This window comes from Ananas comosus, linkage group 12 (assembly GCF_001540865.1).
Source record: "Ananas comosus cultivar F153 linkage group 12, ASM154086v1, whole genome shotgun sequence".
Taxonomy (NCBI): Eukaryota; Viridiplantae; Streptophyta; class Magnoliopsida; order Poales; family Bromeliaceae; genus Ananas; species Ananas comosus.
In genome coordinates, this window is record NC_033632.1 from 955,041 (window position 1) to 972,070 (window position 17,030).

Sequence of the window (17,030 nt, forward strand, 5' to 3'; positions counted from 1 at the left end):
CGCTGGTCAATTATCAATTTACAGATCTAGTGAAATTAGTGCATTATCATAAAAATTTATCATCATATTGACCTGCCACTAAAACTAAAATCAAATTGTTGCAGTCGCAAAAGAAAATCTCTACACAAGGCAAATCATGGACGGTGAGATTACTTTGTCAGAAAAATGTTATTAATTCTTACAAACAACTTGTACAATAATTTATAAAATTTAAATTTAGTTGTTAGACTTCATTCTTTGCCTTGTAAATTACAACAATGACCTCATAAATGGTACCTTTTTGCCAATTAAATATTGCTACGTAACCAAATGTGTAAAACGTTGTAAAATTTATTTGTAAATATAAAATTATCCAAATTCTTGAGAGGTGCATATGAGGGGTAGGGGTGGAAACGAGCCGAACTCGAGCGAGCTTATGTCAGCTCAAATTCGGCTTGAAATTAATTTCGAGCCTAAATTTAGACTCAAGCTCGGCTTGAAATTAATTCGAGCCGAGCTCGAGCGAGCCTAATTTCGAGTCGAACTGAGCTCGAGCTCTAAACGAGCCGATTGAAATTCTCGACATTATATAATCAATAGTTTAATTTTTATAGAACATTACCTACAATTTGATGCAACATGTCCAATAGTTCAAAATACAAAATAATTATAAGAAATGTGAGCTAGGGTGACTTCTTGACTCGATGAGGGTCTGAGAGAGAGAGAGAGAGAGAGAGAGAGAGAGAGAGGAAAAAAAGTAGGGATTTGAAAATTTGAATGTTATCATGTTTTAGGGTTATGTGCAACAGTGAAAGTCTGAAAGAGAGAGTGTGTTATGTAAATTTAGAGTTGGGCTCAATTGCACGTTTGTACTTGTTAGGTTTATTTTATGGGCCAACAATAATGGCCCAAATTAAATTAAAGCCTATATATAATTAAAATACATTATATGTATAAATATTATATATATATATAGAGTCCGGCTACTATACTTTTATGAGTATTGGCTACTATACTTTTATGAGTACTAGGGGACCACTATCATTCTAAGTGGGGACCACCATCATCCTAACCACACATCCCATCAATCAACGGTTAAAAATTTATGAGTACAAGGGGGTCTATACTCATAAGAGTATAGTAGCCCCGGCCTATATATATATATATATTCGAGCTTTTCGAGCTTTTCGAGCCTAATTCGAACGAGCCGAGTAATACTCAAGCTCGGCTTGAAATGAATTTCGAGCCTTTTATTTTGTTCAAGCTCGGCTTATTTAATTTCGAGTCGAGCTCGAGCGAGCCGAATATCGAGCCGAACACGAGTCGAACGCGAGCCGGCTCGCTCGTTTGCCAGCCCTAATGAGGGGCGAAGAGTGTTGCGATGTGGACCAAATGCAGAGTTTAAAAAACATGTTAAGTGCAGTTTCGATGTCCACGGATCCACGGCCCAGTAAGAAAACCGGATGGCTCATTGATAGAAGATTAGGCTGGGATTCTGGGGGCCAAAGTGCTCCACTAAAACCCAAACTAATGGGCCCAACATCCACCAGAGGATACACAGAAGCCCACACATACGTGCAAGGAGTTGAGTTGAGTTGATCAACCTACGTGCATGAAAGGTGTTTGGTTAATTGTGGGGGGGGGGGGGGGGGGGGGGGGNACACGCGTCCTCTCTCTCTTTCTCCGCCCCGATTCACACAGTACACACTAGAGAGAGAGAGAGAGAGAGAGAGAGAGAGATCTCTTCACACGCACGCACACTCATACACAGAGCTCTCTAGCTCTCTCTCTCTCTCTTCGTCCACAATATATATCTCTTCACACACACACTCACTCTCTCTCTCTCTCTCTCTTTCTCTCTATCTCCTCGAAGGAGTTATACACTTTCTTTTTGTTCAAACGATAAATGAATATTGCTAAGCTTATCTCAAGAAGTATCTTTAGATATGGATGACATAATCAGTTAATTCGCTAGTGACTTTTGTCTTAACTTTTTAAATCTAAGTTTTATTCAACCACGGCGGTCGCTTACCTTATCCATATAATTGAGGGAAACCTACCAGGGCATGCATGTTGGAAAATCTTTCTGATCTCTTATTTAATATTCTTTAATAATAATTAAAGAATAAATACCGTAAAGAAAAAGATTATAAAAGGCATTTGGATCGAGGCGTGCAGACCACTGTTGTAAAAGCGAAATTGGCCCTCTACGTGCAAGACTTTTCGACAATTACTTATAGTGATACAACGTCCACGTTCCACCTCGTCGGCACGCTTCCAAGGTGACACAAGATGAACCCAACAAGCTTTGGGAGAACCAGTGAAAATAGTAGAAAACTCGACGAAAACCAGTGTAAAATATTAATAGCGGGAAGAAGCATAAGTAGTGATTAGGGTAAGCTCTCATTCTCTATTCAACTCATCCACCCTCCTCCAATAAATATATACAAGGCAAAATCTTACTCCTACTCATTAATTCCGTGTAGCATAAGATAAGCCTACGAGATACGGATACGAATACGGATTAGGATTAGAGCTTACAAAAAATAAATAAACTCGGTGCCTGGACCGCACGCGTCGCCCGCCCGCCCCGGCTCGTGCTCGCATGTGTTTAGCCGAGAGCTCTACTCTGATGTTCTCTCAAACAACTAGCTTGAGAATAAGGGAGTATATAAAGAGCCACACCATGCCTTTGGTTTTCAATGTAGTATTAAACTTCTCATGTGGAAACCCAAGCACGGACTCCCAAGCAAGGCTTATAGAGAGTTGGGCTGCCAGGAACCCCATGGGCAAATTAGAAGTTTTAAATCACTTTTAATACCAACAATGCAAGCTTTAAAATGTTACTTATTCTCAACTAATCATATATTAGACGCTACTTGGTCGATACAAATGCATTGTCATCGAACACAAATAGTAAGAAAGCAAAGGATAAATACTCTAATCAACACTTCTGCAATAGTACCGATTGTCCCTAGAGCAAGTGGCAAAGAGTTTGGTGGTTGGTATCCGAGACCTAAGTTCGAATCCTAGTTGATTCACATTTCTAACTAAATTTATTTCTAAATAAAATAAACGAAGCAGTTAGCGTGCTACCTATCTCTCTCAAAAAAAGAAAAAACACGTCCGCAATACTGCTGTACGTAAAAGACAGCAAAGTCAAGTTACAAAATTATGCAAACGACTTAGAAATCACCATGTATATATACTTTTTCACCACAAACCGGATTACAAGACACTAACTAAACGTGCCCTTGGCCTAAGATGGCACAAGGAAGAGCATCCCCGTCCCCGCCATGATCATAAATATTTGCAGCAGCAAACTAACATAGTAAAAAACTTCAAGGATCGAAAGCCATGCTTCGTCGTGCTGCTGTTCGCCATCCTGCGGTTCAAACATGAGGCCTATCCAGATCAGGCCGGATACGATGGCCAAGAGCTGGAAGAATGCCCAGACTCTTATCCCTGTACTCATGTAATAATGCTCTGGTACGTCCCCCACACTCGCCACGCATATGGTTGCGAGTAGGGCAACATTGATTGAGATGAGAATTGCAAAGCCGTCCCTTATCACACCCGCAGAGCGTGGGTCATGGTATAAGGGTCGAGGGCTAGTTGGATCTATCAGGCCGATACCGATACGGTCCTGGGTGAAGTATACGCAGATAGGGGCGAGCACCAGCAAGAACACGCCCGCGACCAAAATTCCCAAGAACTGCATGGCCAGCGCAGCGGCTGATAGCCCGAGGAGAACCAAAATAGCAGCGCTGCTGTATCTCACAAAGCTTAAAATGATCCCTCTCCAAAAGGAGTAATGAACAGTTAAGGGGATGGAGGTGGCCAGCATAGTGAAGATGCCAACCATGGAGATCAGGAAGAAGAGACTTAGCGCCGATTGGAAACTTTGCAATGCTCGGAGCGGAGGGCTGTTGAAGGAAGCATAAATCATACCCGTTTGTACGGTGATGGCCATAGTTGCAATAGTAGTAGCGAACTTGAAGGCCTTCTCTCGCTCCGGTTTGTAGCTGTTGAAGATGTGCAACATATATGCATGTTAATTGAAAACCCCACCATTAACTATAACTTAGCTAGAGGCTGCCATGCATCACCCCTCAAAAATGACCTAAATATAAGTTTAATTAGCCGATTCCGTTATTTATTTAGTAAGGTTACCGATGAAAAAATGACATAAATGTTAGATCGAGTATTCTTTAAACTCACGTATGTAATTCAAATTAAAGAGCAAATTACAGCTTAGCTTCAACTTTTCGAAGCACAACTTATTTGCAGTATTGATACTTTTTTGACAAATAGAATTAAAGGAACATTTTAGCGCCAAGTTTTTTTTTGTCAAAAATCATTAAATTTAGTACCCAAGTCTTCTTTCTCTCAATAAACCTAACATCCAATAACAGTGTGAGCAAATTTGGTACATTTACGAGAAGTACGTGAGATACTAATTGAGTTCACCTTATAAGAATAAGAGTAGAAGTAAAACTTTTATCCGAAAAAAAAGTTCTAGGCTAGCAATACTATCTTTTTTTGGAGGAAAAAAATATAAGATATATATACTATCTTTTCTCGGCTAACAATACTATGGAAACTTATAAATTAAAACATAGGATATACCTTTCATGGTCGGCACTGTCGTGGTCGTTAACATTTTGTGTAGCCGTATATCCAAGGAAGCCGATGATAGAGATCACAGGAATTACAATAAGACTCATCCCTGCACAGTCTTTGTTCTGGAGTACTAAGGAGAAAAAGCTTGTCACAATTAAAAGTACACAAGATATGGTCATGGCGCTTATCAGGTATATCTTCCGGTTTCGGTCGATTGGATTATAACGCATTGTGTAGAACAACAACAAGATGGGGGATTGAATAGTAAGCCAGATGAGGAAATTGTAGGCTTTGATAACTGTGGAGGAATGCATGGCTCTTATATCTTTGTCTCCCTTTGAAAATGTGAAGGGTATCGCAGAAGCCATGACTATTATCGCAAGCAAGAACAATATGATTTGCTTCAACTGGTCCCTAACCACTTCGGTTTGCTGTTCATTTTCTCCACCATTTCTTCCTCCCTGTTGGTTTATCTGCAGCTAGATTAAACAAGTAAGTGTTACATATATATATATATATATATATATATATATATTATCGCAAGCAAGAACAATATGATTTGCTTCAACTGGTCCCTAACCACTTCAGTTTGCTGTTCATTTTCTCCACCATTTCTTCCTCCCTGTTGGTTTATCTGCAGCTAGATTAAACAAGTAAGTGTTACATATATATATATATATATATATATATATATATATATGCATGAATTGGTATGCAAATTATGGGCCACAGGAAATTAGCAAACATATTTAGAAGATAGAGAAGAAAGAGAGCTTCATTATATATAGATTAGGCATCATGAGATAATTCATTAACCAAAACTTTCACTTTTGGCAAGCTCAAAAGGTTTATCACGAAATGAAGAGCACAATTCGAGAGATATAAAACTTATAGATGCATCACAGGCTTATAATTTTGACTATAAGACGCAAAAGTTCAGCACCACCCGCACCCCCCCAAACGTTCAGCACCATCCACACATCCCCCACCCCCCCAACAAAAGTTCAGCACCACCACAACCCCCGCCCCCCAACCCACCCAAAAGTTCAGCACCGGCCACCACCACCCAACCCAAAAAAAAAAAAACCCTATGATGAAATGAAACTGCAGGTGCAGCAGCAGAAGAACAAGACCATCTAGCTCTCTCTCAAAAAAAAGCGAAGAACAAGACCTGAGTAGTAATTGAATGAAATTCGTCCGGCATTTGGTGAAATGAAGGGAGGCCTTCTGATTATCTGTGAATACGCAAACTAAAGGTAAAAACCTCCTCCCCCTCCTCCTCCTCCTCTTTTTCTTCTTCCTCCCTCCTTCTTCTTCCCGATTTGTGGGGGGTGGCTTATAACAGAAGCAAAGTCTGAGTGTACGAGTGAGCATTTTCGTATAGCGTACGTCCGTGGGCCACTGGTTGGTGGGGAAAACTACGGGTGGAAACGAGCCGAGCTCGAGCGAGCTTATCTCAGCTCAAATTCGACTTGAAATTAATTTTGAGCCTAAATTTAAGCTCAAGCTTGGATTGAATTAATTCGAGCCGAGCTCAAGCGAGCCTAATTTCAAGTCGAGCGAGCTCGAGCCCTAAACGAGCCGCTTGAAATTCTCAACATTATACGATCAATAGTTTAATTTGTATAGAACATTATCTATAATTTGATACAAAAATATGTCTAATAGTTCAAAGTACAAAATAATTATATGAAATATAGTATTATAATATGAAAAAAAATAATTTATGAGTTGAATATCTAATTTTTTCAGATTCACATATTTTTTCTTCCGCCTTCAATCTCTATATTATTCATTTTCATTTATGCAGTCAAAAATAAAAAAAATTATATAGATGAATATTGAATTAAATTATCCAATCATATATAACTAAAATTAAAATTTTATATGAATAATAATTTTTTACTTTAAAAATATTCTTGTATATTTTCTCAAGCATACAATTATAGCAGGTAGGCAACGGCGGGCATATGATGTTACGTGGTAACTTAGAGGGCTTCCGACTTGCTACTTAGGGTGAGAGACAGAAAAGAGAAAGAGAGAAACATATTGAAAATTTAGAGCTCTGTGAAAGAAGAGTAAAGAAAGGAAAAAATATATAATTTAGTAAAATTTTGCTCTTTTATTTGTCTATTAGGTTTGTTTTTATGGCCAATATTGGCCCAATTTTAACTAACTCAGATTATTCACTCAGCATATATATAATTAAAATATATTATATTTATATATTTTTTAATTATATATATATATATATATATATATATATATATATATATATATAATATATATATATATATATAGTGTAGAACTATTATGCTATCGAAAATATAGAGGATTTGATGTTTTTGAATTTTGACCCTTTGAGTAAAAATTGTATGGTTGAGATGATTGCGGTCTCCCTAGAATTAAATAATACTATTAGAATTGAGTGGTCCCTACAAGGTAATAATAATATTAATCCAAAGATAAGAAACGATATAAGGGATTGATCTAAGAATCAAAAAATCGAAAGCACCAGATTTCTAATACTTCGATAGCATAGTAGCTATATATATATATATATATATATATATATATATATATATATATATATATATATATATAACACACTACAACAAAAACGTTCTATAGCGACACTTTAAATGTAGGTATGTGTCAAAAAAGTGCTGCTAGCTAAAATTAGCGACACTTTTAAAAAGTGTGGCTATATGTGGGGTCGCTAGGTATATAGTGACAGTTAAAGAGTGTCGCTATAACCTAAAAGAGTGCTGCTAATTTACCAAAAACTTATTTAAGCATTTAGCAACCGCCGAAATCTATCTCGTTGGCTGCGGTGGGGAGGGGACAACAGGAAAGGCTACTTCGTCTAGAATTTCAGTGGATTGAGTAAAGAGAGATGGAAAGATGGTAATTAATTTTTCTTTTTTTTTTCTTTTCTGTTTGTAATCGGGTCAAATGGAATGGGTGTGGTGGGTTGACTAGAGCAATCTTTTATTTTTGGTTGGATTGGGCTTTATATTTTGGCATAAGTAGATATTTTTTTAAGTTTTAGCGTAAATGGGACACTTACTCAAAAGTGTCCCAAACATGTGTCCCTATAACCTAATTCTGTTGTAGTGATATATATATATATATATATATATATATATATATTAGAGCTTTTCGAGCTTTTCGAGCCTAATTCGAACGAGTCGAGTAATACTCAAGCTCGGCTTGAAATGAATTTCGAGCCTTTTTTTTTGCTCAAGCTCGGCTCATTTAATTTCGAGTCGAGCTCGAGCGAACCAAATATCGAGTCGAACGCGAGTCGAACACGAGCCGGCTCGCTCATTTGCCAGCCCTAGGGAAAACCCCTTTTTTGACTAATGTATACAAAAGAATTGTGCTAATCGGATGAGGTGAGACACTTAATTTGACTGTGGGTATACACATGTCTCTGATTTGTTATCTCTATTTTTCTTCTGCTTAAAAATAACAAGAATATATGGAACTTAATTCACCGTCAATTAATCTGCACCTCCTCTTTTTTTTTTTTTTTTTTCTTTGAGAAGATCTCCTTCATTGTTTTGAAAAACCAAAAAAGTTATAGCTTTAAGCTTCTAGCACAGGTCCATTACTAGATCGCCAAGTTCAAAAGCCAAAGCGCATAATTTTGAATGAGTTCACGGGCGTGGAGTTGAGCTAGAATACTCTCAAAAGTACCAAGAGGGTGGTGCTTTTGAGTTTTTAGCTATTGGATGAAAAGATGCAAATTTGGAATGATGATGGTAGATAGTGATAGATGGTGGTGGGTAGAATAGTGTTTAATCCAAGGGCTATTAGTAATTTAAGAATAGATCCAAAAGCTAGAAATTTAGAAGCACCAAAGGGTTGGTGCTTCTAAAAGTATTCTAGCTCAATTCACGGGCGTGACGCTTATATGCATGCATCATCCGTCTGAGTGTAATTCTAATTAAGCGTTGTTGAAAAGTCAATTAAAATACATATGTTGGAAAAATCTTTCTGATCTTTTATTATAATATTCTTTTTAAAACAATTTGAAAATTCAATTTCAGATATAGAAAACTTCTAAAACAAAATTAAACAAAAATATTGAAAGATAAGGTTTAGATAAAGCCTGTGGATCGAGACGTGCAGAGCACTGTCCTAGAAGCGAAATTGCCCCCTCCACGTGCGAGGCTTCCCGGCAATTACTCCTAACGATACAACGACCACGTTCCACACCGTCGGCACGCTTCCAAGGCGGCGCAAGACGAACCTAACCAGCTTTAGATCCAGCAACAAAAACTAGGTAAAAATTAATAGCGAGAAAGTAGAAAAAGACGAGAGGGTTTAGGTATGCTTGGATTATTATTATCCATAAACTCGTGCAACCTCACCCCATATTTATAATCAAGGCGAGAATCTTGTTCATCGCGTCAAATCCGAGTAGGACAAGATAAGCCTTAGATTATATGAAAAAGATTAGGATTAGAATAAAGATAAAGATAAGGATTAAAATAAGATAAAATCGAAAAATAAAATCTTAACAAGTTTTAAATCATAAATAAATCCAATAAAATCCAACAATCCCCCACATGATTTAAAACTTGAAATAAAGAAAGCAAATAAACTGAAATTCAAAACAATTCAAAAGAATGCTGAATCTTTTATACCATGTATTAGGTAAAGGTACCTTTTGGGTTTGAACCTTCACTTAGTGCTTGTCTATGTACATCCGAGGGCACAATGGTGGACTTCGCCTTGAACCAAGGCTGGTGAATCGGATTTCCATAAACAGCACACATGGTACAGCTGTTTAGGTTCTAAACGGGTGAGCGCTTTACCGCCATGCGTTAGTATGACTTCGTGTGTGTTTTAGGGAATCGCCCTCTTCCCATAGTCGTAGCCTCACGACTCCACACATATAGTAAGTCCTCAAAAGGTATCTGTAAGGTCATACCCTGCCTTATAGGTCTCGGAGCCATTCAGGGCCAATGCCCTTCCTATCCACTTGCAGATATGAGCACTGTCGCCATAGGGATGAGGATATAAAAACAGTACTCCTCACAGCTACCTGTTCGACTTGTTTCTATCCATTGAATCTGCAACAGATTAGGTTGCCGTTGCCGGTAACTTCTATTGTGGGCTAAGCCCCATCCCCCTCGACGATTCTAGGATCACTGTTCTAGATAATCCCTTCGTAAGCTGATCAGCCAAATTTTTTGTAGATTTCACAAATTCCAATTCAATCACATTTTCCTTCAAAATCTGATTGAGGATAGCATATTTCACAAATTCTAATCCAATCACTGTTCTAGTTTAATTTTTTGCTTCTTCAGAAATTCAACTATTTATGATTTATTAGGATAGCATATTTCACCATTGAGGTGATCGATTTATCTTATTATAAAAAATGACCTGAAGTCTAATTTTTTTTNCACATTTTCCTTCAAAATCTGATTGAGGATAGCATATTTCACAAATTCTAATCCAATCACTGTTCTAGTTTAATTTTTTGCTTCTTCAGAAATTCAACTATTTATGATTTATTAGGATAGCATATTTCACCATTGAGGTGATCGATTTATCTTATTATAAAAAATGACCTGAAGTCTAATTTTTTTTTTTTTTTTTTTATTAATGATCCTTATCAGCAAAAGTTGAAATTTTACAAATTTGTACATTTCAACTATTTATGATTTATTAGGATAGCATATTTCACCATTGAGGTGATCGATTTATCTTATTATAAAAAATGACCTGAAGTCTAATTTTTTTTTTTTTTTTTTATATATGATCCTTATCAATCAAATGTTGAAATGTACAAATTTGTTGAGTAATTCAAAAGAATATACCAAATAAGATATTTAACCAGCGTTACATTAAAAACTAATTTGGTATAAAATTTTTTATCTACGGTAAGATATAAAAAAAAAATAATAATTTTTGGTCCTCCATAGGTTTTTCCATCCATAATTTGAGATCATAATATATTTCACCGACAAGATAATTTATTTTATTTCAAAAAATTAACTAAAAAGTAAATATGTTATTCCATTTTATACGTTTAATCACACTTCTTATCTACCAAATACTATAATTTTTTAAATAAATCAAAATTATATTCAGAATAAGATATTCATATATCTGAACAGGGCTTTAATCAAACCACTAATTTGCGGTCAGCATAAGACAAAGGTTGATACTAAGCCGAGTTTCAAAATACTAAATGGTTGGTATTCAGGGTTTCAAATGCTTCATATTTTAGTTAATTTTTTTTAAAAAAATGAACAAATCAGTAGCATGTTCTCATTCTCTTAAAAAAATTGAATCAGACTCCGGTTAGAACATGTATGAATCAGATTCCGGTTAGAATTTACGGACCCAATGAGATGTCAATTGACCAAATTTTTGGTTACCTGTTAATAGAATAATAATAATAGTTTACTAATTCTACGCGGAGAGCGGAGCCATGCATGAAGACAAAGGAGCCCACGTGCCCCGTCACGCGTCTACAGAGATAGAGCTTTATTCTTATTCTTATTTATTTATTTATCAAGTCATATTAATTAAATAAATATTTTTACTATTTTAACAGTCAAGCGAATGAAGTTGTTAGTTTAATAATTAAACTAGTGTAGGTACCTGCGTGATGCGGCGGATAGTTACTGCTAAAGTAAAAAATTTATAAATAATAAAATATGAACATAAGTAAATAAAATTATAGTATGCCAGTATTAAAATATTAGTTCACAATGGAGAGCATTATAGTAAAATTTTAGAAAGAGTAAAATATCAACAAAAGTAATAGTTATATGCAGTGAGCTATAGCCAACACCAAAACTTGAGTGACAGGCAAGAAAAACAAAGACAATAAGAACCTTCCTAGCAGTTTACCGGATCGACTCGGATTGTCCATGGAACGTTTCATATCGTCAATCTCTCAAATCAAACATTAAAAAAAAAAAAAGAAAAAAAAAGAAGATAGTATTAGTTAGTGATCCCGTTAGCGATCCTGGCTCTGTGAGTCCTTTCTTTTGTGATGAACTGAAAATACAAAACCAACTTCTGGTCTTTTTGCAATGGTTGGGCTCAGAATCATGACAAAAAAGCTATTAAGAACAAAGAGAATCGCCGAAAAAGAAAATCTAATTACTCTTGTGGGGTCAAGAAATGCGAAATCAGTTCACTCTGATGGGTGCCATGGCCTAGCTTGAAATAAAATTCAAATTTGATTCAATCCCGGCAACTGCTTCACAACTTTGAATATATAGCTACCAATTTTTGACTCATAAACTCACGAACAACGTGCTGAATTCCCATCCATGCATAAAAACCATCCAATTTAAGCGCGCGTACATCTCACGATCAATCACATTCCAACACTATTTCCAACTGCATAAGCTTAGATTTTCTACAATTTACAAAATAAAACGAAGCAAATATTTTGATGCTACAAAAAGAATAGGACAATAACATGAGAAGTAGACCATCAAGAAAAAATAATAATCTGGAAGAATATTCCAGGAGCCAACCATCAAGATTGACGCTTCCCCCAATTCCTCTCAAAAAAGAAATATCTTCATAGCAGAACACAACCTATAGAATAATCAAAGCATTTTTTAATGATCTTCAAAATATCTATTTATTTTAGCATAAAGATAGATAGAGAAAGAAAACAGAACAATAAATAAAAATAAAAACACCAATTACTTTGCCAAATAGATTTTTGAAATAGACAACATTAACTTTCAATTAACTCAAAATAGACTGCAAATCCAGAAAACAAAAGTACAAATTTTCTTGCACAAATTACAGCAAACAATAATAGAAAGAAAGTAGTCACAAGAAGTGTTGGATCTTGGCATTAATGTTATTGAGATCTTAAGAAATGCAGAGCTCTTTTATTTTTTTCTTCTTTTTTTTTTGTAATTTTTCTCTGCTGTTTGAGGGGACTTAGAAAAGAGGAGGAGAAAGATGATTGGATCCATATATGCAAAATGTTTAGCATCTGAGAATAAAAATGCTAAGTTTACAATCAAAAAAGGGTGAGAGAATCGTCAAACCTCTCATCCAAGGGCTGACTAAAATCTTACTCAAATCCTTTTTGGATTTTAGTTAAAAAATAAAGAGAAAGTAATAAGACGAGTCGAGAAAAGTCAGTCCTTTGATGATAGAGTTGTAGATTATAACCCTACCGAAATAAATGAGCTGTACGACGTACCTTGGCCAACATATACTCCAGTAACCTATTAACGTCCTCGACGCGTTTAGCATCTTCTGGTGTGCTATTCGTGGAAAAGTACCTCCAACTGAATCTCCGGATTTTTGCTTTTTATGTCCAGGTGATCGCCATTAGATACTACAAATTTCATCAAACATCGATCTCAACGCCTTACTCTCTAAGATCTCGATCGATCTCTCTCTCTCTCTCTCTCTCTCTCTCGCTCATGTACTGTTGCCTCAAAACTTTGTATGGTAATCTTTTCCCCGACTCTGAAATTAGCTTCTTAATTAATGTGACTCCAAATTAAGATGCATCCAGTTCTCAAACCTCGGCATAAACACGAGAAGGAGCAGCAACCGAACAAAAACCCACCATTCCTTAATTTGTCTCCACCTGCTTCTCGTTGTTCTCTTCCTCGTATTTTCCTATGGTTACAATCCCAGAACCACACTCTCCCTTAATACCTCTCCTTTTATTTTAAACACTAAAAAAAAAACAATTTGTGTCGTTTGAAAGTGGGTTCAAAGGGCAAAAACTTAGCATCTATAATTAAATAGGATAATATATATTCTATAATGACCAAAAAATTAAAAAAAAAACAATTTGTGTTGAGAGTGGGATTTGAACCCACGCCCTTTCGGACCAGAACCTTAATCTGGCGCCTTAGACCAACTCGGCCATCTCAACTTGTCGGATGTGATTTCGACCTACATTTATAATAATCTATTTATCATACGCTTAATAGCTAAGCATCACACAGTGAAATTCCTCTGAACGGAAAGTAAATCAATAGAAATTCCCCACGGATTAGAATGAAATTGATGGAGGATACATCCAAAAATGTTGAGGGTTACATGGCAATTTTACAATGGGGTACGCATACAACAGCCTTCATGGCCAAAATCCCCAGTTACCTTTGATACATGTGCTGTACAAAGATTAGTTCCTACCGCACTAGCATGTTATAGAAGTGCACAGTCGTCATTTCACGCGGCTAATCCAGCTCACTCTCCGAGACCTCCTCCTCCGGCAGCTCGAATGAATCGATCTCTGCGAAATACGCTCTCTGCTTCTCCACAAAATCTGGTGGTAAAATCTGCTTCCTCGAAGCTTCGTATGTATTCTCACGCTGCTTCTGCATAAATATCAAGGACAAAATAAGAATTGCAATGCATTAAAAACATAGTACATTACAAAATGTGTGACATTAAAAATTCATAGTAACATATCAGAAGAAACAAATGTAATACTAAATCATCTCTTTTGGATACTAAGGTGCCTCAATTTCCTTCTCACCATACTGAAGAGCCTAATGTAATTAAATGGTCTACTCTTGTGAAATGCTTGATTTATTAATCTTGGTTTGTCACGCATAAAAGAAGAGGAGGAAATAAGTGAGCGGCTCCCCACTGTTAATAGCCTACATCCCTCGTAGGCTTCAAAGATCAAAACTGCTCGCAACTATGGAAACAAGAATTCTAAACTCAATATGAGAACCGACATGAAATAATCATAGCAATAGCGATGACCAAGTAGTGATGCGTTTGATATGAAATTTCTTTTCTTACAGTTAGCAAGTAGAAATCTAAGATATTTGTATGGTGCAACTACATAGGAATATTAACATTTGCTGCTTACAAAGCCATATGAGATTCATCTGGACAACTGGACCTATATCAACTAAGCTGACATTTACCTTCTACAAATCACTGATACAACATTTTTATGCTCCCTATCTATTGCAAAATAAAAAAAAATTTCTAAAAAAAGACTAACGGAGGTTTTAAATCAGAAATATCTTAATGTTGCAGATATTTAATGAAGCCTTCATATAAGCCATAGTAATCATAACCCAAAAAAGGCCTACACTATCGCTATAGTTTCTAGAAAGATAACAATGTTTTTGACTGTTTATCACTCACAAAGCATTCTTACACACAAGCTTTTATCTGATAGATATTTTCAATTCAAGAAAGCAACCTAAAGCATAAATTTGCTTTTTTCTTTTTGAGAGAAAGGTAGCAAGCTACCTGCTTCATTCATTAAGAATCCAAAAGCATAAATTTGCTAATTTGACGAATTCATCGCCAACAGAGAATATCACTAGGGCAACGCATGTATATACAAAAATTTAAATTAAGATGGAGGGAAAAAAGCAAGGGCAAACCTTTTTGGCTTTTCGACAGGGAACTGAGGATGTCATAGGTCGAATAGAGTTGCCATCTCCAGCCATCGAGTTTTCCCTAGTTGAATGACGTAAAATGTACATAATTCTGTTAATGCAGTTGCAACATTACTAATACTAAGAGACATCATGATGCTCGCAGGTTTTATTCCTCAAGAGCTCCTAAGTATCAAATAGCCTCCTTTAAAGTATAAAATACCACAAATGCTGCCGTAACTTACAGACACTCTAATATATATACACCCTTGCTGGAGGGTGTTTGTGATATTTTAAACTTTTTATATGATGTTACAGGTAGCTGGACAAGAATGCTTGTTATAGAAAGAGGTTTTGGGCAGCCAAATTCCCACAGGCATTTTTGCAAACTGTCCAAGGAGGAAATTTGGTGTCATTCATAGATTCCACCAGATCATTCCTGATGGACTGCTTCCTGACAACTAGAGTATTTAACAGAACAGAAGAAAAAAAAGGTGAACAACAAATATTCTCCAACATATTGGGGAAAGCATGAGATATGTATTTCCAAGGTTCTCTGATAGGACAATACCTACGAGAACCACCCCTAGTTACATTTACACAATTCTCACCATCTTTCCTCTTTTGTCCAAATTTAATAAAGCATAACCGGAAGCAAAGGTAGTTCTTTGATTCGTACAAATCAAGAATACTTACTTGGTACTTTTGACTCTTCCAATAGGAGGACAACTTGATGACCCTGAGAGAACTGCTTTGCTTGTGGACTTTCTTTTAACTGTCTTTCGCCGTGTGTAAATTGTAGAAATAACTACTTTCTCAAAATCTGAATCATCACGAACTGCAAATAAAAGTGAACGGTTTTGACAATAATTTAACTACTGTCGCATTCGCTACTCGCTAGTGCTGGTGAGAACACGATAGACAGGAAGATTATAATTTTGGGTGCAGAAAGAGAAGAATCAACCTCATTAAATGTTATAAGCACGTGGTCAGAAAGTATAAGCTACCAATTCAGAACTAGAAAAATTATATGGAAAGTCGACCTTGGATCGTAAGTTAAAATTGTCGGAAGTTGTAGATATTTCAACTGATAATCACATATTTTACAAAAATTGTGTCTTTATATAAATAGACATAAGCATAACTATAATGCAAACATGCTATGCACTAATATACGCATATATAACTGACCAAATCATGCAAGAGTAGGATAGTAGAGAGACCAAATCCTCAAAAATTAGCTAAAAAAAGCCAATTCTCGTCACATTGAGTACAAATTATTCTCAGCTAAATCAAGCCTACCTATTAAAGTTCATAGAATGCCTAATCCATGAATCTTCTACGAATCACATCACTATACCATCACCCCCAGCAGTCCGAAGAACACCAATGGCACCAAAATCTGGTTTTTACACTTACTCAATCGAGCATTACCAATTAATTCCAAAAATGCCGCTAACAACACAACATATCAGGAACGATTATCCAAATCCAAAACTCCACAAAACCCTAAAGAGAGGGGGAGCTCACCAGAATCCGAGGAGAGGAGGCCTTTAGCTCTCGGCGTAGAACACGAAGAAGAAGTGGGAACGCTCGGATTATCGTTGGGCCTGGGGGATGGGTTAGGGTTTGGTTCGGATGGTTCGGCTTGGGGATTCGATTTGGGGTTGGGTTCGAGGAGAGAACGGCTAAGGGCAGAGGTAGAGGCAGAGGTAGAGGAGGATGGGGCGTTGGTGAGGTCGGAGAAGGGTTTCCGCTTCGTCCTCGACCTTGTCTCGCTCCCACGGCTCGCCATTGATGGGGTGCAGGGAGAGCTCGAGAGCTCAATAAAGAGAGAGGAGGCGGGAACCGGGGTTTGAGAGAGGAAGAGACTGGATTGTTGGAGAAGGAAGAAGAAGAAGAGGATTTGGGTTGGGCTAGCAAAAGACGTTTATTTCTATTAGCCCATTACGGGCCCAGTAATCTCAGTAATATCCATAAACTGGGCCGAGTCTCAGCCCAATTAGGCCGATTTCGCCCTGTTGCACGGAATTATTATGTGAACTCTGTCCACCACGT

General features: G+C 36.7%; 1 protein-coding gene, 1 long non-coding RNA gene and 1 other non-coding gene across 3 annotated transcripts; 1 reads left to right on the top strand and 2 right to left on the bottom strand.

Moving 5' to 3' along the window:
- Window positions 1,866–15,674, top strand: LOC109718787. Its single transcript, XR_002218519.1, has 2 exons — window positions 1,866–5,858; window positions 15,291–15,674. It is a non-coding gene; the product is annotated as an uncharacterized LOC109718787 (long non-coding RNA).
- Window positions 13,418–13,498, bottom strand: TRNAL-AAG. Its single transcript has one exon. It is a non-coding gene; the product is annotated as a tRNA-Leu (tRNA).
- LOC109718783 lies at window positions 13,586–17,024 on the bottom strand. Its single transcript, XM_020245183.1, has 4 exons — window positions 16,503–17,024; window positions 15,669–15,810; window positions 14,979–15,054; window positions 13,586–13,946 (listed from the first exon to the last, which is right to left on the bottom strand). The coding sequence occupies exons 1-4, from the start codon at window positions 16,765–16,767 to the stop codon at window positions 13,806–13,808; spliced, it is 624 nt and encodes a 207-aa protein (XP_020100772.1). The 5' UTR covers window positions 16,768–17,024; the 3' UTR covers window positions 13,586–13,805.